A 27,266-nucleotide genomic window follows, 5' to 3' on the forward strand; every position below is an offset into this window, starting at 1 on the left:
CTCCCGTTACTAGTTTTATAAATGATATTAACCCTCAGATATTTGTTTTGCAGACGGGCTGACGGATTGCCTGGACCCCGACTGCTGCCTGCAGCAATCCTGTCAGACAAACGCACTGTGCCTGGGCTCCCCGGACCCTCTGGATATAATCCAGGAGACCCAAGCCCCCGTGACCCATCAGAACCTGCAGTCCTTCTACCACCGGATTAAATTTTTGATTGGCCGGGACAGCACTCATTCCATTCCAGGAGAGAACCCCTTTGATGCAGGGTCAGTAGACTCTAATCAATTTATTGTTGTAGCAGAACCCAATCTTTTGTCAAGCATTGCCGTGCCGGATTTTTGTCTGGCGTAGCAGAGCTTTGTTTTTGTCTAGGAGTAGCAGAGCCGAGTCTGTTCCTTGCAAAGCAGAGCCTAGCTTATATTTGGCAAAGCAGATTCCAGTTTGCCTGGCGTAGCAGGGCCGAGCCTTTTCCTTGCGTAGCAGGGCCGAGCCTTTTCCTTGCGTAGCGGGGCCGAGGCTTTGCCTGTTGCAGCAGCCGGGCCGAGCCTTTGCCTGTGGCAGCAGCCGGGCCGAGCCTTTGCCTGTGGCAGCAGCCGGGCCGAGCCTTTGCCTGTGGCAGCAGCCGGGCCGAGCCTTTGCCTGTGGCAGCAGCCGGGCCGAGCCTTTGCCTGTGGCAGCAGCCGGGCCGAGCCTTTGCCTGTGGCAGCAGCCGGGCCGAGCCTTTGCCTGTGGCAGCAGCCGGGCCGAGCCTTTGCCTGTGGCAGCAGCAGAGCCGTAATAGAGCTGAGTTTTTGATGTTTAGTATGTCTTAGGACTATTCTAACTTGTTTTCTATCGGCCCTCACCCTCTACATAGCAGTTGGGTATTATATGCGGTTCGGTGGCTGTGCACGGGGGTGTGACTCTTTTTTTGCACCAATATGGCAGCCAATAGTGGGACCATTGTGGACAAGAGGACACATGTAGGACATACGGGAGGGACGGGGCGGTGTCACATGCGGGAGGGACGAAGCGGTGTCACATGCGGGAGGGACGGGGCGGTGTCACATGCGGGAGGGACGGGGCGGTGTCCCTTAGGCACCTTTTGATTTAAAAGAGAAACCATCTAGCCCAGTCTGACGTTACTTTCCACCTGCTCCGCCATCCCATCCCCATATGCCTCTGTATTCTGCATGCACAGATGGAGCAGCTTTTATTGCACGGGTCATCCAGATCCTGCTGCATTACTTTCTCTGTAGTCATCAAATGTCAAGTCCAGAATCTTTATAATATATAAATATTAATTTCCTCATTCTGCAAAGAGAAGAAAAATTTTAAAAAATAATAGCTTTTTGGAAACTGTCAACATGCTGCTGACATCGTTACAGTAAGAAATCCATCAACAGCAGCTTGTTAGTGGTTTCCATCTCCATAATTATGCCTCTGCTCACTGGTTATTCTTCTGTGGGTGGAGTTTTTATTCTTTTGGATGTTTTAGGGTATGTTCCCACGCTGCGGATTTTCCTGCGGATTTTTCAGCAGCGGATTTCGAAAATCCGCAGTGCAAAATCACTGCGGTTTTCACTGCGGATTTTCTTGCGGTTTGTTCTGCGGATTCTTCTGCGGGTTTTCACCAGCACTTTCCTATTGGTGCTGGTTGAAACCCGCTGCGGAATCTGCACAAACAATTGACATGCTGTGGAAAATGATCCGCAGCGTTTCCGCGCGGCTTTTTCCGCAGCATGTGCACAGCGTTTTTATTTCCCCATAGGTTTACATTGTACTGTAAACTTTGGGAAAACTGCTGCGGATCCGCAGCGGCCAAATCTGCTACGGATCCGCAGCAAAATCCGCAGCGTGTGCACACAGCCTTATAGGTACTTGGTCGAATGAACGGGCCACTCTGCACTACATGGGGGCTCATCCTGCCGCAGCGGCTTTCCCAGCGTGGCCACGGGGGGGGGGGAGGGGGGTTTGGGGGGGCTTAGATTTCAGGGGTGCACATACATTTCAGGGGTGTACATAAATGGCCTCTTTTCAACAAATTTGAGTGTTGATTTCATGCATTTCCTTGTTTTGTTTTTTTTTAGATTCTTCAAAGTTTCATTCTTTTTATTATTTACAACTGGCAAGTTTTGTCCAGAGCAGGAAAAACTTTGAATGCAGCATTTTGTATTGTGCAAAAAGTTTTCAAAGATGATAAAATAAAAAACAAACAAACAAAAAATAAAATAATGTAAATATTTGTTAAAGTTGAAATATTAAAGTACCGTAAATCATAAAAAAGCACACTGCCCCTAGTGGATATTCCATATGTACCTTCGTACCAGTCTGCATGTGCCTCTGCCGATATGTATCGGTGTACATATGGGTTGCCTCCACTGCCCAACTTAACTACCTGTATAGTCAGCACATGTACAATTCAGCAACATAAATATCAAATCTATATACATAATTGTCTACGGGGTACTTCCGTCTGTCTGTCCTTCTGTCACGGTTATTCGTTCGCTGATTGGTCTCGGCAGCTGCCTGACATGGCTGCCGCGACCAATCAGCGACGGGCACAGTCCGATTAGTCCCTCCCCTACTCCCCTGCACTCACTGCCCGGCGCCCGCTCCGTAATCCCCACCGCTCACACAGGGTTAATGGCAGCGGTAACGGCCCGCGGTGTAACACTCCGTTACCGCCGCTATTAACCCTGTGTGTCCCCAACTATTTACTATTGATGCTGCCTATGCAGCATCAATAGTAAAAATGTCATGTTAAATATAATAAAAAAAAAAAAAAAACCTGCTATACTCACCATCCGCCGCCTTTCTTGCTCCTCGCCACGCTCCCGGGACCGCTCCATTGCAAGCGGCAGCTTCCGGTCCCAGGGCTGGTGTGCGACAAGAACCTGCTGTGACGTCACGGTCATGTGACCGTGACGTCATCATAGGTCCTGCTCACACCAGCCCTGGGACGGGACCGGAAGCTGCCGCTTGCAATGGAGCGGTCCCGGGAGCGTGGCGAGGAGCAAGAAAGGCGGCGGAGGGTGAGTATAGCAGGACTTCAATGGACTATGGGTGAGTATATGTTTATTTTTTTAAGTCTCTATGCTACGTGGCTCTGTCCTGGGCAATATACTATGTGGCTGGGCAATATACTATGTGGCTGGGCAATATACTATGTGGCTGGGCAATATACTATGTGGCTGGGCAATATACTATGTGGCTGGGCAATATACTATGTGGCTGGGCAATATACTATGGGGCTGGGCAATATACTATGTGGCTGGGCAATATACTATGGGGCTGGGCAATATACTATGTGGCTGGGCAATATACTATGTGGCTGTGCAATATACTACGTGACTGGGCAATATACTATGTGGCTGGGCAATATACTATGTGGCTGGGCAATATACTATGTGGCTGGGCAATATACTATGTGGCTGGGCAATATACTATGTGGCTGGGCAATATACTATGTGGCTGGGCAATATACTATGTGGCTGGGCAATATACTATGGGGCTGGGCAATATACTATGTGGCTGGGCAATATACTATGGGGCTGGGCAATATACTATGCGGCTGGGCAATATACTATGTGGCTGGGCAATATACTACGTGGACATGCATATTCTAGAATACCCGATGCGTTAGAATCTATATATACTAAATGGTGGCCCGATTCTCACGCATCGGGTATTCTAGAATATGCATGTCCACGTAGTATATTGCCCAGCCACGTAGTATATTGCCCAGCCACATAGTATATTGCCCAGCACAGAGCCACGTAGTATAGAGACTTTAAAAAAATAAATAAACATATACTCACCTATAGCCCGTTTAAGTCCTGCTATACTTACCATCCGCCGCCTTTGCCGCTCCTCGCCACGCTCCCGGGACCGCTCCATTGCAAGCTGCAGCTTGCGGTCCCTGGGCTGGTGTGAGCAGGACCTATGATGACGTCGCGGTCACATGACCGTGACGTCACAGCAGGTCCTTGTCGCACACCAGCCCTGGGACGGGACCGGAAGCTGCCGCTTGCAATGGAGCGTGGCGAGGAGCGAGAAAGGAGGCGGAGGGTGAGTATTGCAGGTATTTTGTTTTTTTTTATTATTTTGAACATTACATATTTTTACTATTGATGCTGCCTAGGCAGCATCAAAAGTAAATAGTTGGGGGACACACAGGGTTAATAGCAGCGGTAACGGAGAGCGTTACACCGCGGGCTGTTACCGCTGCCATGAACCCTGTGTGAGCGGTGAGTGGAGGGGATTACGGAGCGGGCGCCGGGCAGTGAGTGCAGGGGAGTCGGGGAGGGACTAATCGGACTGAGGCCGTCGCTGATTGGTCGCGGCAGCCATGACTGGCAGCTGCCGAGACCAATCAGCGAACGAATAACTGTGACAGAAGGACAGACAGACAGACGGAAGTACCCCTTAGACAATTATGTATATAGATGTATATATAATATATATACCGGTATATATTATCCTAAAATCCCCTTTAAGGGTTGTCTGGGAATTTTACATTGATGATCGCCCAGCTGTTCTCGGTGCTGCCGGTGGTGTTCAGTTGCGGTGTTGCACAGCTCCGTCAATGGCATGGTGTCAGAGTACTGCACATGCGCCACCTATCCCAATAATTTAGGATGCGTATGTGCAGTACCTGGCCGCCACCACTATACAGTTGACGGCACTGTGCAGCTCGGCAGCAGAGCACATCCAGCTGGCAGCATTGGACACAGCTGGGGCGCCGATCAGATATTGATGACCTATCCCTAAGGATAGGCTAATAATGTAAAAGTCAACGCCATTATGTTCGATATTGTACTTTTTTCTTTGTTTGTGTCTCGAAGAGAACGCGTGCACTGCATATGTGCTTCTAACAGCCAAAAATGACCCCCAAGTACCAGTAATGCACACACCGCACTCACGATTTGCATTACGCGGCCTCTTTACCAAAACTTGCCTTCTTAGTTGTAAACATCAAACTTCGGCCCAATGAACGCGCGACTCTCCAGAAAAAAAAACAATCCGAAGACGTCCACATTTATTTTAATTCTCCCGGCGTGTTTCCTAGTTAAATACGGTATAATCATGCCTGCGCTCTCTGATATTAGGCAGCCATGCCGTTCTGGTGGCAGCGGCTTCAGAAACCCGCGTAAAAGCGCTCGCTCAAAGAACGGCTGGATGTAAATCTGTTCTCACACTGTGTAAATGGATCTCGCCTTGTGAGCTTTCAGCGTTCCCATCCCAAGGCTGCCCAGAAGCGGCACAGACTGTGCCATTCCACTCGCTACGCCAGGCCCATTACTGAACAACGTCTGCCATGGAGAGGAATAGATTTAGCCGTATTTAAGGATAATTTTGCTTTGCCGGGACTCTTAAGGGTGTTTATACGTTTGTTAGAATTTGAACAAAGCATCAATTGCTTTTTACTTAGCTATTTTACTTTTTTTTTTATTGTTGGGTTATATGAGGTAGAAAAAAAAAAACATTTAAAAGAAAACTTCAGCTTTTGGTGAACCTTTTCCTCCCTCTACTTTTTTTTTTTTTTTTTTATCAACAGGTTGCTTTCCCCTATATTTTTATGCCTAGAACTATGACTAAAGAAAGAGAACAAAAGGAACCGAATCCATGCCCAAATTAAGTAATAATGTATTTATTAAAGATATGGTACACCATCTGGTGAGGGAGGGGGGGCACCAAACAGAAGGGCACTACACCAGGAGACAGAAACGTGTATATACAATATACCAAGGTGACTCACGATGATGCGCCGAAACGCGCGTCGGGGTCGGGCAAATCCAGGAGACGGCTTTCCACACCACCCACAGGTAATGTTGTTTGTGGGCCATAATTATAGCATGACACATCAGCAGTAACTTTTGTACACATTCTAGTCTCTGAACATTCATTAGTGGTTGCTATCTTTACCTGTAGTAACCCTGCACTTGCACCTTATTATCTCTATTGTGTACCTCTATGCAGACACGTGCCACATTTTTTCCTGTGGATATTAATTTGTTACTTTTGGTGCCATGTATGTACTTATTTATTTATATTGTTGATCTATGCATCATCATGAGTCACCTTGGTATATTGTATATATACGTTTCCGTCTCCTGGTGTAGTGCCCTTCTGTTTGGTATCCCCCCTCCCTCACCAGATGGTGTACCATATCTTTAAGAAATACATTATTTAATTTGGGCATGGATTCGGTTCCCTTTGTTGCTATAATTGAGAAATTTTTATCTTGTAATTTTCGTTTGACTGATTCATTCTGTACGTATACCCTGCCTTGAGTTTTATTTTAATTTTACTAGAATTGTGACTGCATGGTTCTCCGCAGGGTACATTCGGCAAGGACTCAACCACGTGCCATCCCATGAGGTTCTTTCATCCTGTTGTGACCCATAATCTTGGCAGTACAAGGGCTTCTTGGACACATGATAATCGTGTTTATCAATCCATTGGTGGTGTAAATAAGGGGAGGGTCCACTTTGCCACCCAGTTTCCCATATATAACCAAAGGATCATATGCCATGACCTTTCTGCTGAATTGCACACACTGCATGTGCTGGGAAAGTATTGCTGCTCATGACAATAGATGAATATCATTGGAAACCTTACTTAAAAGTTAGGAACTGCCATGGGATTCACAAAGAACCCTACAAACCAATATGGACCCCACTGATTTTGTGCTGCTAACATCTTTCAGGCCTTCACATCTGACTGCGACACTTTCCCGATTCTTGTTTGTAAACTGCTGAGATGTTTATCAGTACAGAAATTTTACGGCCATCTTATTTTCTAGCTAAGGCAATACATAAGTGGCAACGGCCATCTGCATCAATATTGTGATTGTAACCTTTGGGAAGTACCATGGGATTCACAAAGGGCTCTTTAGAGATATATGGCCCCTGCTGATTTTGAATTTGCCTCTAATTAAGTCCAGAGTCTCATTTTGTTAGGTTCCTAATGTTCTACAGAGCAGCCTGTGGTATCTAGTTGGTTCCTCGTCTCTATAAATGTTTCAGCAATTTCTATTCAGATGTACAGGAGCTTAATCTTTCAAACCTGCTGGAAGTGCATCTGCCAACTTAATGCCAACACATACCAGGCAGCAGCTTTTAGCACTGTCATTGGAACTGTAGCTTAAAAATTGGGAACCGCAATGGGGTCAACAAAGAACCCTTCAAATTCTTTAGCACCAGTTCATTCTGCCTTAGGGGCCCATACACATTAATGTAAAGTTTGCCTATCTGCCTAATTCAGCTAGAATAGACAACTATCTTATTTCTCTAGTATGGTATGAAATTGTAATAACTATAGCATCCATGAATGGAACGAAGCAAAGTAATTACAGTGTGATATATACAAAATAGATATACAATTAATCCTCAGGTTCTCTAACTATTACAACAGTGTTTTATTATATATTTTTATAACTTTCTGACAGTGGTAATGACCCAGGTACTATGAGAGTCACTGTACTGCTTCTTCCTCTAACGCTGGCCATAGTGGTGGTTTCCTGTTCTTCCCACTAGGCCGCAAGTCCTCCTCCAAGTCTAACAAGATTCATTGAGCCTCCTTCGATTCAACTAGCCCTGTCTGTTGTACTATCCCAGGTCAACCGATGTACTGTATGTCAGTACTGAAAGCAACGGCCCGGCTCACACACGACTCCCATCCACTAATGCAGCTGTCCATCCCCGAGTGGAGTTTCCTCACAAATCTTTGATGCTTGACTGACGGTGGGATGAGGGTTGGGCCTCAGCCTTTGACTGGCATTGTCGGAGTCCCAGAAGTTGACTGGAGTAGGTCTGGTCACGGGTCTTGACCAATGAAGTCTGGGTTCCAGAGCTTGCCTGGAGAGTCCTGGGTTCTGCTTTCAGGCACACCACAATCTGCTGGCTCACGCTTCCTGCGACTGCCTCTCACCCCGTTCTCAGCATCTTCATCGACGCACGTGCTGACTGTCCCTTCACTTGGCGCCAAATCTGCTCCCATTTTGGAACGGGGCCTTTTACACCAGGGGAATTGCATCACCAGTCACCAGACTCGGTGCCCTGTCAAGACACGTCCCTCCTGAAACTCCTCCTCTTACGGAGAGTTCCATTTGGACAGTTGATGGCAGTCCTCATGCACAAATTCCGCACAGTGCTGGGGATTCTCATACTTTACGTCACACCATCTTACATTAAATTTCAACACCTGATCCTATTGTTATAAGTAGAGTAAAATCAGTTAGTTTAGTTTGGCAGTGGATTATTGCTCTTTTCTGATCAGACATCTGATATTTTACGTGTGTGGGGAGGTTGGAAGAGATAGCTGAGCATTGAGCATTCAATTGACAGCTCACAAAAGTATTCGGACCCTTTTAAAATCTTACTACGTCTTATTTGCTACCTCTTCCGAAAATTGCCGAGGCTCCTAAAACGGCAGAAGTCTCCGTGAAAGCTGCGCTCCATCAACTTTTTTTATTAACTTGACGTTAAACTCTTGACATCTAGAGGTGCATTCAGAGGGTGGGAACATGGCACATACGGAGTGTGACTTGCCTAGCGGTAGTCTAAATGCAGCTTTTGATGGGACTAAAGTATATACCGTAACTTATGCCTTTTTTTCTTTACACGTATTACATTTATTTTTATTTTTCTTGTACCCTGCATTTGCAAATTGAGCAGAGAAAAAAAAAACACTGGTCAACACAAGCTTTATCTACAGATGGGAAACAGCTGTGATTGCCGCATAAATATTTAATGGTGGGAGAATTTTTATTTTTTTTCATCTAAGTGGTTTTCAAACCTTTCTGGTCATTTTTTTTTTAAGTGCAAAAATAAGTCAAACTAAGCTGTTAAACAAAGTGGGGAAAATAATGTTTTTAGGATTTTTATTTTTTTTAAAGCATATGACTTGCACCTCTGAGGAGTGATTATTATGCTCAAGTGAAAGCACCTGATGTGAAAATGGAATAATAAGGATTATCCGGTGATCTGAAAAACTCACATTTAAGAGCAAATCCATATTTCAGAAATACGAAAATGTTGACGTAAATTGTGAAAGGTAAAAGCTTTATCAACGTCATCATAATAAGATAATAATAAGTTCTTAGCTGGAAAAAAAAAATACTATGAGTTAAGACAATGCAGAGAACCCGCATTCTCCACCAAATGTGAGGGTTGTTTGAATTGAAGGTGAAATGAGAGAGTAACTAGAGCGGTAGCAAAATTATCATCAGCGTTTTAGATACACATGGTATGGTGCCGCCATGACGTGCAAGGGTGCAATATGTACATAATACAGTGCAGTGTATAAGAGGAACAGTAAAGAGTCCGATGGGTGCCCTATAGCCATGTGTATGATGCCTAACCAAAATGTTTTCTTCATTGGTTTTCATCCTCTGACATGATATCCTGCGAGGGATATGGGAGGGGGCACGGGCTTGAAGTTCGGTTATTCATCCCCTTGCTGAGTTTTCATCTGTTACATCATCTGAGGCTCCTTTTATCAGTGTGATCTGAGAAATCTGCTCAGCCAGGTCTCAGCTTCCCTTACAGGCTCTGTAAATAATGCAAAACTCAACCCTCCTAAGGGAGAGGGGGGAAGACTCCAGCGCTGAGCCGTCCCAGGTGACGATCTGAATTATTATGCATTTTTCACATACATAGAGCTCTAGATCAGGATCTGAGAGGGGGGGGGGGGGAAGGGGACGGGAATTGGATAATTCGAGACTTGCTGCATTATAAAGAAGGTTACAGATTATACTAAAAGTACACCCTTATACTAACAAAAATACTGCCCCCTGTAGAAAAGAAACCCACGGAACAAACAAACTGCTTGCAGATGTTGTCCTTGGTGGGATTTTAACCCAGGACTCCAGCGCTGTAAAGCAGCAATGCTAACCACTGCGCAACAAGTCCCATCCTATATACAAGAATATAATTGCTATAATGCTGCCCCTATGTACAAGAATATAACTACTATAATACTGCCCCTATATACAAGAATATAACTACTATAATACTGCCCCCTAGGTACAGGAATATAACTACTATAACACTGCCCCTATGTACAAGAATATAACTACTGTAATACTGCCCCTATATACAAGAATATAACTACTATAATACTGCCCCCTATGTACAGGAATATAACTACTATACCACTGCCCCTATGTACAAGAATATAACTACTGTAATACTGCCCCAATGTACAAGAATATATCTACTATAATACTGCCCCTATGTACAAGAATATAACTACTATAATACTGATCCTATATACAAGAATATAACTACTATAGTACTGCCCCTATGTACAAGAATATAACTACTATAATACTGCCCCTATATGCAAGAATATAACTACTATAATACTGCTCCTATGTACAAGAATATAACTACTATAATACTGCCCACTATGTACAAGAATATAACTACTATAATACTGCCCCCATGTACAAGAATATAACTACTATAATACTGTCCCCATGCACAAGAATATAACTACTATAATACTGCCCCCATGTACAAGAATATAACTACTATAATACTGCCCCCTATGTACAAGAAAATACTATAATACTGACCCCTATTTACACAAATATAACGACTATAATACTGCTCCTATGTACAAGAATATAACTACTATAATATTGCTCCTATGTACAAGAATATAACTACTATAATACTGCCCCAATGTATAAGAATATAAGTACTATAATACTGCCCCTTATATACAAGAATATAACTACTATAATAGTGCCCCCTATATACAAGAATATAACTACTATAATACTGCTCCTATGTACAGGAATATAACTACTACTAGATGGTGGCCCGATTCTAATGCATCGGGTATTCTAGAATATGCATGCCCACGTAGTATATTGTTCCAGACACGTAGAATATTTCCCAGTGACTTAGTATATTGCCCAGTGATGTAGTATATTGCCCAGTGATGTATGTTATGAATAGGTAATTCAGTACCACAATGGACCTGGTGGTTAAGAGCACACAAGTGACCTGATAGTTACAAATAACATAGGACAAGCTCTGAGACGTGGGAACTCTGCTGACCGCAATTCCTAATCCTATCATACCACACTAGAGGTAGCCGTGGATTGCTCCTAACGCTCCCTATGCAACTCGGCACAGCCTGAGAAACTAGCTAGCCCTGAAGACAGAAAAATAAGCCTACCTTGCCTCAGAAAAATTCCCCAAAGGAAAAGGCAGCCCCCCACATAAAATGACTGTGAGTTAAGATGAAAATACAAACACAGAGATGAAATAGATTTTAGCAAAGTGAGGCCCGACTTACTGAATAGACCGAGGATAGGAAAGATTGCTTTGCGGTCAACACAAAACCCTACAAACAACCACGCAGAGGGCGCAAAAAGACCCTCCGCACCGACTAACGGTACGGAGGTGCTCCCTCTGCGTCCCAGAGCTTCCAGCAAGCAAAAAAAACCAATATAGCAAGCTGGACAGAAAAAATAGCAAACAAAAACAACACAAGCAAAACTTAGCTTATGCAGGATAGACAGGACACAGGAACGATCCAGGAGGAAGCAAGACCAATACTGGAACATTGACTGGAGGCCAGGATCAAAGCACTAGGTGGAGTTAAATAGAGCAGCACCTAACGACTTAACCTCATCACCTGAAGAAGGAAACTCAGAAGCCGCAGTACCACTCACATCCACCAACGGAAGCCCATAGACAGAATCAGCCGAAGTACCACTTGTGACCACAGGAGGGAGCTCGACCACAGAATTCACAACAGATGTAGTATATTGCCCAGTCACGTAATATATTGCCCAGCCACGTAATATATTGCCCAACCATGTAGTATATTGCCCAGCCACGTATTATATTGCCCAGTTACGTAGTATATTGCGCAGCCACGTAATATATTGCCCAGTGACTTAGTATATTGCCCAGTGATGTAGTATACAGCACAGAGCCACGTAGTATATTGGACAGTCACGTAGTATATTGCCCAGCCAGGTTTGTCACAGGTTAAAAAAAAAATAAACATATACGTCATGGCAGGTCCTTCTGCCACCGGAACCTGCAACGGAAGATGGTGACCGGCGCGAGCTGCTACCGAGGGTGAGTATAGCAGTTTTTTTTTTTTATTATTATTATTTTTAACATTACATTTTTTACTATTGATGCCGCATAGGCAGCGTCAATAGTAAAAAGTTGGGGACACACAGGGTTAATAGCGGCGGTAACGGAGTGCGTTACCCGCGGCATAACGCGGTCCATTACCGCCGGCATTAATCCTGTGTTAGCGGTGACCGGAGGGGAGTATGCGGGCGACAGGCACTGACTGCGGGGAGTAAGGAGCGGCCATTTTCTTCCGGACTGTGCCCGTCGCTGATTGGTCGCGGCAGCCATGACAGGCAGCTGGCGAGACCAGTCAGCGAATGAATAACCGTGACAGAAGGACAGACAGACGGAAGTGAACCTTAGACAATTATATAGTAGATAATACTGCTCCTATGTGCAAGAATATAACTACTATAATACTGCCCCTATGTACAGGAATATAACTACTATAATACTGCCCCTATATGCAAGAATATAACTACTATAATACTGCCCCTATGTACAAGAATATAACTACTATAATACTGCCCACTATGTACAAGAATATGACTACTATAATACTGCCCCCATGTACAAGAATATAACTACTATAATACTGTCCCTATGTACAAGAATATAACTACTATAATACTGCCCCCATGTACAAGAATATAACTACTATAGTACTGCCCCCATGTACAAGAATATAACTACTATAATACTGCCCCCATGTACAAGAATATAACTATTATAATACTGCCCCTATGTACAAGAATATAACTAATATAATACTGCTCCTATGTACAAGAATATAACTACTATAATACTGCCCCCATGTACAAGAATATAACTACTATAATACTGCTCCCATGTACAAGAATATAACTACTATAATACTGCTCCTATGTACAAGAATATAACTACTATAATACTGCTCCTATGTACAAGAATATAACTACTATAATACTGCTCCTATGTACAAGAATATAACTACTATAATACTGCTCCTATGTACAAGAATATAACTACTATAATACTGCTCCTATGTACAAGAATATAACTACTATAATACTGCCCCTTTATGCAAGAATATAACTACTATAATACTGCTCCTATATACAAGAATATAACTACTATAATACTGCTCCTATGTACAGGAATATAACTACTATAATATTGCCCCTATATACAAGAATATAACTACTATAATACTGCCCCTATGTACAAGAATATAACTACTATAAACTGCCCCCATGTACAAGAATATAACTACTATAATACTGCCCCCATGTACAAGAATATAACTACTATAATACTGCCCCTATGTACAAGAATACAACTACTATAATACTGCCCCTATGTACAAGAATATAACTACTATAATACTGCTCCTATGTACAAGAATATAACTACTATAATACTGCTCCTATGTACAAGAATATAACTACTATAATACTGCCCCCTATGTACAAGAATATAACTACTATAATACTGCCCCCTATGTATAAGAATATAACTACTATAATACTGCTCCTATGTACAAGAATATAACTACTATAATACTGCCCCCTATGTATAAGAATATAACTACTATAATACTGCCCCTATGTGCAAGAATATAACTACTATAATACTGCCCCTATGTACAAGAATATAACTACTATAATACTACCCCTATGTACAAGAATATAACTACTATAATACTGCTCCCTATGTAGAATAATAAAACTACTATAATACTGCCCCTATGTACAAGAATATAACTACTATAATACTGCCCCTATGTACAAGAATATAACTACTATAATACTGCCCCTATGTACAAGTATATAACTTCTATAATACTGCTCCTATGTAGAATAATATAAGTACTATAACACCAATGTCTGTAGTGTTTGTGTTTATATATCCTCTCCTTTCCTTTTACCCCTTGGATCCCCTTCTTGTTTTGCAGACATGCCTGTGTGATCCGCGGTCAGGTGATCACATCAGATGGGACCCCGTTAGTCGGTGTGAACATCAGCTTCGTCAGTGCACCTCTTCTGGGTTACACCATCAGCAGACAAGATGGCAGGTAACACTATCTACACCAATAATAAAAAATGACCAAATAAGAATCCTGTTTTCTTTTTTTTTCCTTTTCTGTTTCTTTACTTTAGATAGTTGTGTGGTTATTAAGGACCTGTCATTAATGGTGGAACTGTTCTGCTCTCAGTTGTGTTCTGTCCATGCTCAGCTTTATACAGAGATAGTCAGCCATATACTACCGCCTAGTAGTGCACAGCTGTCGCCATACTGATCGTTGATGCCAATTAGCACCATGCCGCCATATAGCTGAGGCAACGTCCTGGAGTTTAACAGCGTTGCAATATAATTCACTTGCGTCCCCAGAGGAGCTGTTAAGGTGGACAAGCTGTCGGGAATGAAAATTAAATAGTGCAGCCCCCCCCTTGTTCCATCTTCTAAATGCACGTGCACAAGTCCTGGACCCCCTCCTTGCGTGCTTGCTATGGGAGCGTTACTGTTGACCCAGGCTGCTGCTGCGAGTGGACGGTTTTGGGAACACGAAAAAAGGACGACGTTGTGGAATATTAATGGTCGTCTACAAGGAACCACGAGATGGGAACGTATCAGGCGGAGAAATCCTCTTCATTGTGCTGAATAAAAGTTCCGCAATCATTACGTTGTTGATTTTAAAAGAATAAAGTTGGGCAAAAAAAAAAAAAAAATTGCAAGACCCTGGTGTAGTGGCCACATCTGTGCTCCGTGGCTACTGGGGTACAGCTTTGTAGGCTTCCACCTACTGTGTAGACTTTTGCAACCAAGTTTTCATTTTACGTATGCAGCTCCTATACGCAGTTATGCATTTCCTTGGTTAGACATCAAACCTACTTTGCGGAATCTGACCCTGCAGGTCGCCATTGCTCCACTCAGTCGACAGCCTCTTCCTTGTCTGCCCAGAAATCTCAGGGACTGCAGGATCTGACTACACTGGGTTTGTTTGTAGTCTGTTACCATAGTGATACGTTTTGCATTGATGCTGCATGCGCACTCTTTTTTTTTTTTCTAATTATGACTTTGCAAAATTGGCTACATTTTTCTTTTTCTATGTTATAGATTCCAATAATTGAAAACCGCTTTGCAAAAGTGTTCATACCCTCTAATGCAAATTTCAAAGCCCCCCCCCCCCCCCCCCGCAAAGTATCTAGTTTGTAAATCGGTACCGCCATACACCGAATAGATTTATATTGGCCTTCAACTGGCAGATGTAGAGTGGAAACGACATGTAAAAGTGTCACGGAAAAAAAGATTTATGTGACAGAGGAGGTGTGCGGAAACATCTGGGAGCAATCATCATAAATAAGTTATCACGCCATGAATACATTTGTTTGGAGCCTCGTAGGAATCCTGGCGTAACAAGCCCTATATTATATTGACAATTACCGAGTAATGCTTATCAGATTAGTTTATTGGGGGAGCCGAACATTTTTTGTCAAATATATTATTTTAATATTATTTTTTCATCTTTTTTTTTTTTTTTTACATTTAATTTATTTTGGATTTTTTTTAGCAGCTGATTACATAAAGTATTAGATCATGTGACCCTGACATGTACGGTAATTAGCTATATATATAAATATATATATATAATCTAATATTTTTTTATATTGCATCATGTCAGGGTCACATGTAAAGCGCCACGGAATAAATGGCGCTTTAATAATAAATAATATGTAATCAGTTTGTAAAAATTAAATAATATATTTATATTAGATCATGTGATCTATGTCAGCATCACATGATCTACTATATGTAATTGGCTGGTAATAATTGAAAAAAAAATAATTCCAAAAGTTATTTAAAAAAAAAAAACTCTTTTTATATACAGGTGTGTCTCACAAAATTAGAATGTCATGAAAAAGTTTTTCAGTTCTTCAATACAAAAAGTGAAACTCGTATATTTTATAGAGTCGTTACACACAGAATGATCTATTTCACGTGTTTAGATCGTGGGAACTTTCCTAGAAAGCTCCCTGGCTCGAGATCATAAGAGGACAACCAGCAGAGGGCGCCTCTTATTAACTCGAGCCTGGGAGCTTTCTAGGAAAGTTCCCACGATCTAGGAACAGCCAGCAGAGGGCGCCTCACCACAAATGAAGGTAAATATAGGTCATTGACCTATATTTAGCTTCATTCGCCGGGGTTTTGCAGAAATGAGCAGCCTGCATTAGCGGAGCTCGTGTCTGCAAAATATTTTAACCCCTTCAGATGGATTTACATCGTTGGACGTGCCAGATCCTCGGAAGGTATGTATATTGTTGGTTTATTATTTTTTTTTAATTTACAGATCGAGGGTCTTCAGTGAGTGGATTGAGAGTAGAATAAATTAATACAACAGCCTTTGTGATTTTTTCAATAAATTAATTTTTTAATAATGTGTGTTTTTTTTAACCCTTTACTAGTATTGGATTAATAATGGATAGGTGTCCTAATTGACGCCTCTCCATTATTAATTAGGCTTAATGTCACCTTCCAATAGCAAGGTGGCATTAACCCTTCATTACCCCATATCCCACCGCTACACGGAAATGGGAAGAGAGTGGCCAAGTGCCAGAGTAGGCGTATCTTCCAGATGTGCCTTTTCTGGGGTGGCTGGGGGCAGATGTTTTAGCCAGGGGGGGCCAATAACCATGGACCCTCTCCAGACTATTAATATCTGCCCTCAGTCACTGGCTTTACTACTCTGGCGGAGAAAATTGTGCGGGAGCCCACGCCAATTTTTTCCGCCATTTAACCCCTTATTTTACTAGCTAGAACGGCCAAATTTTGCATAGACACACTACTGATATTAGTAGTGTGGAATATGCAAAAAAAATGGTGATATGAGATGGTTTACTGTATGTAATCATGTCTCATATCATGTCAGGTTTAGGAAGGAGAAAGCAAAAGCCGGTAATTGAATTACCAGCTTTAAAGCTATCTAGCGCTGCATTAAATATAAATATATATATATAGGTGTCTCCCTGACATATATATATGTATATATACCTATTCTATGTGTATATATCTACTCTCATCTAACCTGTCAGTGTGATTTTACTGTACTCTGCGCTGAATTGCCGGCTTTTCTAAGGACACGGGTGCGTAAAAATCGGACAGCACTCGCATGGTGCGAGTGCTGTGCGTTTTTTTTCTCGCACCCATTGACTTGCATTGGCGAGTCTCGTCCGAGAATCTCAGCAATACGCAGCATGCTGCGATTTTTTTTCTCAGCCGACACAGATTTTTCTCAGTCCGATTTCGGCTGAGAAAAAAATCGCAAATGGAATGTCACCTATTGATTAACATTGGTCCGAGTGCAATCCGATTTTTTATCGGATTGCACTCGTCCGTTTTCCTCGCAAGTGGAAAGGGGCCCTTATTCTGTTTCAGTAGCTCCACAATCATGGGGAAGACTGCTGTTATTTATTTTATCAATTAGTTTTGGAAAAAAGTTTTTTTTAATTATTACCAGCCAATTACCGCACATATCATGATATTTATTTTCTTTTTATCTATTCTTCTGATTTAATAAATATATATATATGTGTGTATATGTATATGTGTATATATATATATATCAGGTAAAAAAAATAAAAGAATAGATAAAAAGTATGTAAATGTTATATATGTACTGTAATTAGCTGTCAATTTTTTTTATTTTACAAAACTAATAAAAAAGAAATAAATCACAGCAGTCTTCCCCATGATTGTGGAGACACTAAAACAAACCAAGGGACCTTTATAAACGCTTAGGAGCCTTTACAGGTGTTTTTGTTATATTATATAATATATAATTGTGTGCCCCTTTCATGGGATAAACATTTTGCTTACATCATTATATAATTTTAAAAAAACAAAACTAAAAAAAACACCTTTCTTAATTTTTTTTTTATTCAGAATATATTATTTTTACATTGTGATCCTTTTTAATATGGTAGTGATCTTAAATTAATTTTTTTTATTAGGAATTTAGTTTGATTTAACTTTGTTTTTTTTTTTTAATTAAAAATAATTAATTCCTGGATTTTGTGTGTTTTTGCTTATTCATTTTTGACAGCTTTGACCTGGCAACCAACGGCGGCATCTCGATCACGTTGCGGTTTGAGCGCTCGCCGTTCATCACGCAGGAGCACACGCTCTGGCTGCCCTGGGACCGCTTCTTTGTCATGGAGACCATCACAATGAGACTGGAGGAGAATGAGATCGCCAGCTGTGACCTGAGCAGCTTCGCCCGTCCCAATCCCGTCCTCTCGCCAGCGCCCCTCACGGCGTTTGCCAGCTCGTGCTCGGAGAAGGGTCCCATCGTTCCTGAAATACAGGTAAAAAAGATACAGGAACTTGGCGGCTCATTGGTTTTTTGAAAGTTTTGCATTTCATCCTCTTGTTACATCCAAATCTGCATTGAAAATGTTACCGTCGGACTATAGGAATCACTGTGTAAACAGCTTCCACCAAGTAAGAGCATCTTCTGTAGAGACGTAACCACCTGGGGGGCACAAAAAGAGTCGAGAAGAGTTTGGCATAGGGGAAAACAGAAATTTGATTGCTGCTCTGGGTGTGAATGGAGAAGACGACCTTCTCCATTGTCGTTTTTTTTTTTTTTTTTCTTTTGCCTTTTTAGTTCTCAAACTTGACTTCTATTCTCCTGTCACATCCGGAGCTGCATTCTCTATTCTTTCATATACTTTTATTCTCCTGTCACCTCCAGAGCTGCATTCTCTATTCTTTCATATACTTTTATTCTCCTGTCACCTCCAGAGCTGCATTCTCTATTCTTTCATATACGGTACTTTTGTTCTCCTGTTACATCCAGAGCTGCATTCTCTATTCTTTCACATACTTTTATTCTCCTGTCACCTCCAGAGCTGCATTCTCTATTCTTTCAAATATTTTTATTCTCCTGTTGCCTTCAGAGCTGCAGTCTCTATTTTTTCACATGCTTTTATTCTCCTGTCACATCCAGAGCTGCATTCTCTATTCTTTCATATTCTTTTATTCTCCTGTCACATCCAGAGCTGCATTCTCTATTCTTTCATATTCTTTTATTCTCCTGTCACATCCAGAGCTGCATTCTCTATTCTTTCATATTCTTTTATTCTCCTGTCACATCCAGAGCTGCATTCTCTATTCTTTCATATTCTTTTATTCTCCTGTCACATCCAGAGCTGCATTAGCTATTCTTTCATATACTTTTATTCTCCTGTCACCTCCGGAGCTGCATTCTCTATTCTTTCAAATATTTTTATTCTCCTGTTGCCTTCAGAGCTGCATTCTCTATTCTTTCATATACTTTTATTCTCCTGTCACATCCAGAGCTGCATTCTCTATTCTTTCATATTCTTTTATTCTCCTGTCACATCCAGAGCTGCATTAGCTATTCTTTCATATACTTTTATTCTCCTGTCACCTCCGGAGCTGCATTCTCTATTCTTTCATATTCTTTTATTCTCCTGTCACATCCAGAGCTGCATTCTCTATTCTTTCATATACTTTTATTCTCCTGTCACCTCCGGAGCTGCATTCTCTATTCTTTCATATAGTTTTATTCTCCTGTCACCTCCGGAGCTACATTCTCTATTCCTTCAAATATTTTTATTCTCCTGTTGCCTTCAGAGCTGCAGTCTCTATTTTTTCACATGCTTTTATTCTCCTGTCACATCCAGAGTTGCATTCTCTATTCTTTCATATTCTTTTATTCTCCTGTCACATCCAGAGCTGCATTCTCTATTCTTTCATATTCTTTTATTCTCCTGTCACATCCAGAGCTGCATTCTCTATTCTTTCATATTCTTTTATTCTCCTGTCACATCCGGAGCTGCATTCTCTATTCTTTCATATACTTTTATTCTCCTGTCATATTCGGAGCTGCATTCTCTATTCTTTCACATATTTTTATTCTTCTTTCACCTCCAGAGCTGCATTCAAAATTCTGCTCATCTTCCTATTGGTATTTGCTAACAGATAGTTCTGATCACAAAAGCTCATTCATTGTAGAGAGCTGGGGGATGCAAGACAATCTAGGCAAAGCGCTAACAGGAAATCTGCAGAAGATTGAATACTGCTCTGGATGTGAGTGGAGAAGATGTAAGCCAAGGCCTTTTTGAAAGTAAAGCAAATTATGTTTCGGCAGAAGTATTTCTAAAATGTTGATACATTTATACAAAGATTCTAAAATAATATTCGCGTTCACACCAGAAGCTTCAGGGAAACGTGAGGTTATTCAAAAGTTTGAATGCAGCTCTTTATGTGACTAGAGAAACCTTTAAAATACTAAATTGGGTCAGGACGTGGAAATCAAATTGTTCTGTTGTACAAGTATTGACACTCCTGTCACAACCAAAGCTGTGTGTTTTTGTACAAGCGTTTCTAAGAACACAACACTCTTGTCACATCCAAAGCGGCATTCTTAAAGTGACAGGTACGACGCAGAAATATCTAAATTTTTATCACCTTCAGTATTTAAGTGTAACAGAGGATCCTTGGCGGAGCCACCTGCTTAATGGCAGTCATTTGTTTAATTAGCAAACGAGAGCTTAAAGTCACTTTAACCATGTAATCGAGGACTTCCAGCCTCCTGAGCAATGTTTACATCTCAGGCGAGATAAATGGCCCTGTCTGGGTGATGGAAGACTTCACCCTGGAAGGAAATTAGAGCGTACTTTACATGCGTGCCGTTGTTTACCGCCTCAGGAAATCGGCCATATTGCTAAACTTGCAGATTTAGTTTTTCTGCCTTTAGCCTCAATTTATAATACATAACTGGCTTAATGTCCTTCAGAGCTGCGATTACTCATGTGGAAAAGTGGAGGCAGCATACTTCAAATGGTTAATGCGTTCCCTTGGTTCATATTGGGAGCCAGTACTGCACCCAAAGGGGGCATCACAGAGCTTTCTGGGACATGAATACGTCACCAGAACCAGCATCAGTACACGAATAAATCACCAGAACCATCATTAGTACATGAATACATCACTAGATCCACCATCAGTATATGAATACAGCAACAGACCCACCATCAGTGCTTGACTGTCACCAGAACCAGCATCAGTATACGAATAAATCACCAGAACCATCGTTAGTCAATGAATGCATTACTAGATCCACCATCAGTATATGCATACAGCAACAGACCAACCATCAGTGCTTGACTACGTCACCAGAACCAGCATCAGTACAAGAATGTCACCAGAACCATCATTAGTACATGAATGCATCACTAGATCCACCATCAGTGTATGAATACAGCAACAGACCCACCATCAGTGCTTGACTATGTCACCAGAACCAGCATCAGTATATGAATAAATCACCAGGACCATCGTTAGTACATGAATGCATTACTAGATCCACCATCAGTATATGCATACAGCAACAGACCCACCATCAGTGCTTGACTACGTCACCAGAACAAGCATCAGTACACGAATGTCACCAGAACCATCATAAGTACATGAATGCATCACTAGATCCACCATCAGTATATGAATACAGCAACAGACCCACCATCAGTGCTTGACTATGTCACCAGAACCAGCATCAGTATACGAATAAATCACCAGAACCATCATTAGTACATGAATGTATCACTAGATCCACCATCAGTATATGAATACAGCAATAGACCCACCATCAGTGCTTGACGACGTCACCAGAACCACCATCAGATACCTCAATCTCCTCTCTCTCCCTTTTCCTTTTTCCTATTGTCTTTCCCGTGTCAGTCTCTACTGTAGTTCTTGCTTTATATTCGTCATCCAGAAAGATTTAACCCCGTAGTGACCAAACCCCATTTCTCAATTTTGAAATGTATCACTTAGCGTGGTAACAATCTATGGAATGTTTGATTATATCCCCGTGATTGAGTTGTTTTTTTCAGGACATATTGCACTTTGTGGTAAATTTAGCTCTAGTTCTGTGTTTATTTAAGAAAATATTTTAAATATTTTGTAAAATTGGCAATTTTCACATTTGACTGTTGAACTACACAAAAAAGCTAATAACATTTCCCATTTGTTTCTTTTACGTCCCCATAATTTTAATTTTTTATTTTTTCAAACGCACTTTTATTTTTTTTTTAGGGTGTCGGAATAATGAAAATTTATTTTCAAGCATTTTTTTTTTTAAAGGAACTATTGACTTTTGAAGTGACTTTGACGGTTCTGTAGATTTTTAAAAAATAACACAAATTAATACTTTTTTTTTTTTTTAACGGCATCCCCTGATGTCTTCAAAACTGCGGTCAGGAAGTTTGTTAACCCTTCTAGGATTGACGCAAAGTGGAATAAAAATAAAAAATTTTCCATTAAAATGTTGTTGACTGGCCTCCAAAGCTTGCTCCTTCTGTTAACAGTCTAGATGCCGCGGTCACTATTGACAGCAGCGTGTAAGGGGTTGAACGCCCATAATCTGCTCTAACCGGATGTAAGGTGTCATTTATTGTACACCGATGACAAACGCTACATTTTCACCCATCGATGGGGGGCATTATTCTTATTTCTCACGTCCGTAAAAAGATTGTTGATGGTCATTACCGGAAATTATGGTGATTTTTTTTTTTTTTTTTTCTTTTTAAGGCACTACAAGAAGAAATTAAAATCCCTGGGACTAAAATCAAACTGAACTATCTGAGCACAAGGAACGCGGGTTACAAGTCCGTCCTGAGAATCAGCCTCACTCACCTCGCCATCCCGTTCAACCTCATGAAAGTCCACTTAATGGTCGCTGTCGAAGGCCGCCTCTTCAGGAAGTGGTTTGCAGCCGCCCCGGACCTCTCTTACTTTTTCATTTGGGACAAGACCGATGTGTACAGTCAAAAGGTCTACGGGTTGTCGGAAGCTTTTGGTACGTTGTCAGAGCAGTTCAAGCTTGTTTTATATTCCATTCACACCCAAAGCTGCAACCATCTCTGTTTCTGGGTGTTATTGACACCCTGAAATTTTACAGATGCAGATATTGGGGTAGTCGTCCATCACTAGCCGCAATTTCATCTCTCTTTTTCCCTTCCAGTGTCTGTGGGCTATGAGTACGAATCCTGTCCCGACCTCATTCTCTGGGAGAAGAGGACTGCGATATTACAGGGTTATGAAATCGAGGCATCTAAGTTGGGGGGATGGTCTCTGGACAAACATCATGCTCTCAATATACAGACCGGTGAGTGATAACACGTTTTTTATTCAACAGACTTGATTTTAATTTTTTTTTCATAAATCAACTATAGTACAAATGAATATAAGAAGCTTTTGCTATATGTCTTATCAAAGAAATCAGCTTCTTTCTCCTCCTGGACTGATCATTCATTCTCAAAATTCTCAATTCATGGTTAAAATCTGTCTTCAGAGTGTACAGATTTTTCTCAGCACTGAATAAGATGACAGATGATGCCTATAAAGTTTTATGGAGAACTGTAACTGCTATTTTTGAAGAACTTTTTGTAGCTCCTCCCTAGAAGGTCTGTGTTACTCTAGCTCCTCTCTAGAATGTCTGTGTTCTTCTAGCTCCTCCCTGAAATGTCTGTATTCCTCTAGCTCCTCCCTACAATGTATCTGTGTTCCTCAAGCTGCTCACTAAAATGTCTGTGTTCCCCTAGCTCCTCCCTAGAATGTCTGTGTTCCTCTAGCTCCTCCCTAGAATGTCTGTATTCCTCTAGCTCCTCCCTAGAATGTCTGTGTGTTCTTCTAGCGCCTCCCTTAAATGTCTGTATTCCTCTAGCTCCTCCCTACAATGTCTCTGTGTTCCTCTAGCTCCTCCCTAGAATGTCTGTGCTCCTCTAGCTCCTCCCTAGAATGTCTGTGTTCCTCTAGCTCCTCCCTAGAATGTCTGTGTATTCCTCTAGCTCCTCCCTAGAATGTCTGTGTGTTCCTCTAGCTCCTCCCTAGAATGTCTGTGTGTTCCTCTAGCTCTTTCCTAGAATGTCTGTGTTCCTCTAGCTCCTCCCTAGAATATCTGTGTTCCTCTAGCTCCTCCCTACAATGTCTGTATGTTCCTCTAGCTCCTCCCTACAATGTCTGTGTTCCTCTAGCTCCTCCCTAGAATGTCTGTGTGTTCCTCTAGCTCCTCCCTAGAATGTCTGTGTTCCTCTAGCTCCTCCCTAGTATGTCTGTGTGTTCCTCTAGTTCCTCCCTAGAATATCTGTGTTCCTCTAGCTCCTCCCTAGAATATCTTTGTTCCTCTAGCTCCTCCCTAGAATATCTTTGTTCCTCTAGCTCCTCCCTAGAATATCTTTGTTCCTCTAGCTCCTCCCTAGAATGTCTGTGTTCCTCTAGCTCTTCCCTAGAATGTCTGTGTTCCTCTAGCTCCTCCCTAGAATGTCTGTGCGTTATTCTAGCTCCTCGCTAGAATGTCTGTGTGTTCCTCTAGCTCCCTGTCACAATATGTATTGCGACCCAACGGGTCGGTAAGCGGACAGCACAACAAACTCACAACAGGATGGAAAAGGGGGGAGGGAGGCCCTATTAATAGGGAAATGAAGGAATGGTCACCTCCTGCTCAAACCTGAGTCCTGTCCCTGCACTCCCCTAATGCCATAAGTGGGTCCTTCCCCCACCGCCGTCAGAAACCTCGTCCCTAGTTGTCACCTCACACTGCCCTGGCTAGTGCACTGGCCAGCATGGAGCGCTAGCCTCACCACTGCAGATGGTACCACACAGGGGATAGTGACAAATACTAGAGGGACGAGGAAAAATCAGCACACTTAGCTTCCAGACTTAGCTGCCTAGCTCCACTCCGCATATTACACTGAAGCCAGACTCCAAACTCCACTCAGCATAGGATACAACACCAGAACCTCAAACAGCTGATACACACTGGCACCAGAGAGGTCATCACACATCAGCTGGTTTCCAGAGAAACTCTATCACCAACAGTCAGCTGATGCATCAGGTGACCATTTAAAGGATGGTGGGAGTCACCACCACATCAGCTGACCCAACAGCTCTGCAGTTACACCAGATTGCCAGTGGGGGGGGGGAACTGACATTAACCCCTGATGGTCCTGAAAGGAAAAAGCAACATTTAGAACAGAGTGTAACCAGAGCTTCCACGAATCCAAAAATGGATAAGGACCCCTCTAGAATGTCTGTATTCCTCTAGCTCCTCCCTAGAATGTTTGTGTTCCTCTAGCTCCTCACTAGAATATCTGTGATCCTCTAGCTCCTCCCTAGAATGTGTTCCTCTAGCTCCTCCCTAGAATATGTGATCCTCTAGCTCCTCCCTAGAATATATGTTCCTCTAGCTCCTCCCTACCATGTCTGTGTGTTCCTCTGGCTCCTCCGTAGAATGTGTTCCTCTAGCTCCTTTCTACCATGTCTGTGTGTTCCTCTAGCTCCTCCCTAGAATGTCTGTGTTCCTTTAGCTCCTCCCTAGAATGTCTGTTCCTCTAGCTCCTCCCTAGAATGTCTGTGTTCCTCTAGCTCCTCCCTAGAATGTCTGTGTGTTCCTCTAGCTCCTCCCTAGAATGTCTGTTCCTCTAGCTCCTCCCTAGAATGTCTGTGTTCCTCTAGCTCCTCCCTAGAATGTCTGTTCCTCTAGCTCCTCCCTAGAATATCTGCGTTCCTCTAGCACCTACCTAGAATGTCTGTTCCTCTAGCTCCTCCCTAGAATGTCTGTGTATTCCTCTAGCTCCTCCCTAGAATGTCTGTGTGTTCCTCTAGCTCCTCCCTAGAATGTCTGTGTTCCTCTAGCTCTTCCCTAGAATGTCTGTTCCTCTAGCTCCTCCCTAGAATATGTGTTCCTCTAGCTCCTCCCTAGAATGTCTGTGTATTCCTCTAGCTCCTCCCTAGAATGTCTGTGTATTCCTCTAGCTCCTCCCTAGAATGTCTTTGTGTTCCTCTAGCTCCTCCCTAGAATGTCTGTGTTCCTCCAGCTCCTCCCTAGAATGTCTGTGTTCCTCTAGCTCCTCCCTAGTATGTCTGTGTGTTCCTCTAGTTCCTCCCTAGAATATCTGTGTTCCTCTAGCTCCTCCCTAGAATATCTGTGTTCCTTTAGCTCCTCCTAGAATATCTGTGTTCCTCTAGCTCCTCCCTAGAATGTCTGTGTTCCTCTAGCTCCTCCCTAGATTCTTTGTTCCACTAGCTCTTCCCTAGTATGTCTGTGTGTTCCTCTAGTTCCTCCCTAGAATATCTTTGTTCCTCTAGCTCCTCCCTAGAATATCTGTGTTCCTCTAGCTCCTCCTAGAATATCTGTGTTCCTCTAGCTCCTCCCTAGAATATCTGTGTTCCTCTAGCTCCTCCCTAGAATATCTGTGTTCTTGTGTTCCTCTAGTTCCTCCCTAGAATATCTGCGTTCCTCTAGCACCTCCCTACAATGTCTGTGTTCCTCTAGCTCCTCCCTAGAATGTCTGTGTTCCTCTAGCTCCTCCCTAGTATGTCTGTGTGTTCCTCTAGTTCCTCCCTAGAATATCTGTGTTCCTCTAGCTCCTCCCTAGAATATCTGTGTTCCTCTAGCTCCTCCTAGAATATCTGTGTTCCTCTAGCTCCTCCCTAGAATGTCTGTGTTCCTCTAGCTCCTCCCTAGATTCTTTGTTCCACTAGCTCTTCCCTAGTATGTCTGTGTGTTCCTCTAGTTCCTCCCTAGAATATCTTTGTTCCTCTAGCTCCTCCCTAGAATATCTTTGTTCCTCTAGCTCCTCCTAGAATATCTGTGTTCCTCTAGCTCCTCCTAGAATATCTCTGTTCCTCTAGCTCCTCCCTAGAATATCTGTGTTCCTCTAGCTCCTCCCTAGAATATCTGTGTTCTTGTGTTCCTCTAGCTCCTCCCTAGAATATCTGCGTTCCTCTAGCACCTCTCTACAATGTCTGTGTTCCTCTAGCTCCTCCCTAGAATGTCTGTGTTCCTCTAGCTCCTCCCTAAAATGTCTGTGTTCCTCTAGCTCCTCCCTAGAATGTCTGTGTTCTTCTAGCTCCTCCCTAGAATGTCTGTGTTCCTCTAGCTCCTCCCTAGAATGTATGTGTTCCTCTAGCTCCTCCCTAGAATATCTTTGTTCCTCTAGCTCCTCCCTAGAATATCTGTTCCTCTAGCTCCTCCCTAGAATATCTTTGTTCCTCTAGCTCCTCCCTAGAATATCCGTGTTCCTGTAGCTCCTCCCTACAATGTCTGTGTTCCTCTAGCTCCTCCCTAGAATGTTTGTGTGTTCCTCCCTAGAATATCTGTG

General features: G+C 42.4%; 1 protein-coding gene across 2 annotated transcripts in view; it reads left to right on the forward strand.

Annotated features, from left to right (window-relative positions):
* TENM4 (teneurin transmembrane protein 4) overlaps positions 1–27,266 on the forward strand; it is a 1,627,060-nt gene that overhangs the window by 1,564,043 nt on the left and 35,751 nt on the right. For both annotated transcript variants that reach the window (XM_069759344.1, XM_069759343.1), the window contains 5 exons: positions 54–270; positions 14,030–14,149; positions 18,176–18,437; positions 22,693–22,960; positions 23,126–23,269. In XM_069759344.1, coding sequence (XP_069615445.1) covers positions 54–270; positions 14,030–14,149; positions 18,176–18,437; positions 22,693–22,960; positions 23,126–23,269 — 1,011 coding nt within the window. The remainder of the gene's footprint in view (positions 1–53; positions 271–14,029; positions 14,150–18,175; positions 18,438–22,692; positions 22,961–23,125; positions 23,270–27,266) is intronic.

The sequence above is a fragment of the Ranitomeya imitator genome, chromosome 3 (assembly GCF_032444005.1).
Source record: "Ranitomeya imitator isolate aRanImi1 chromosome 3, aRanImi1.pri, whole genome shotgun sequence".
Classification (NCBI taxonomy): Eukaryota; Metazoa; Chordata; class Amphibia; order Anura; family Dendrobatidae; genus Ranitomeya; species Ranitomeya imitator.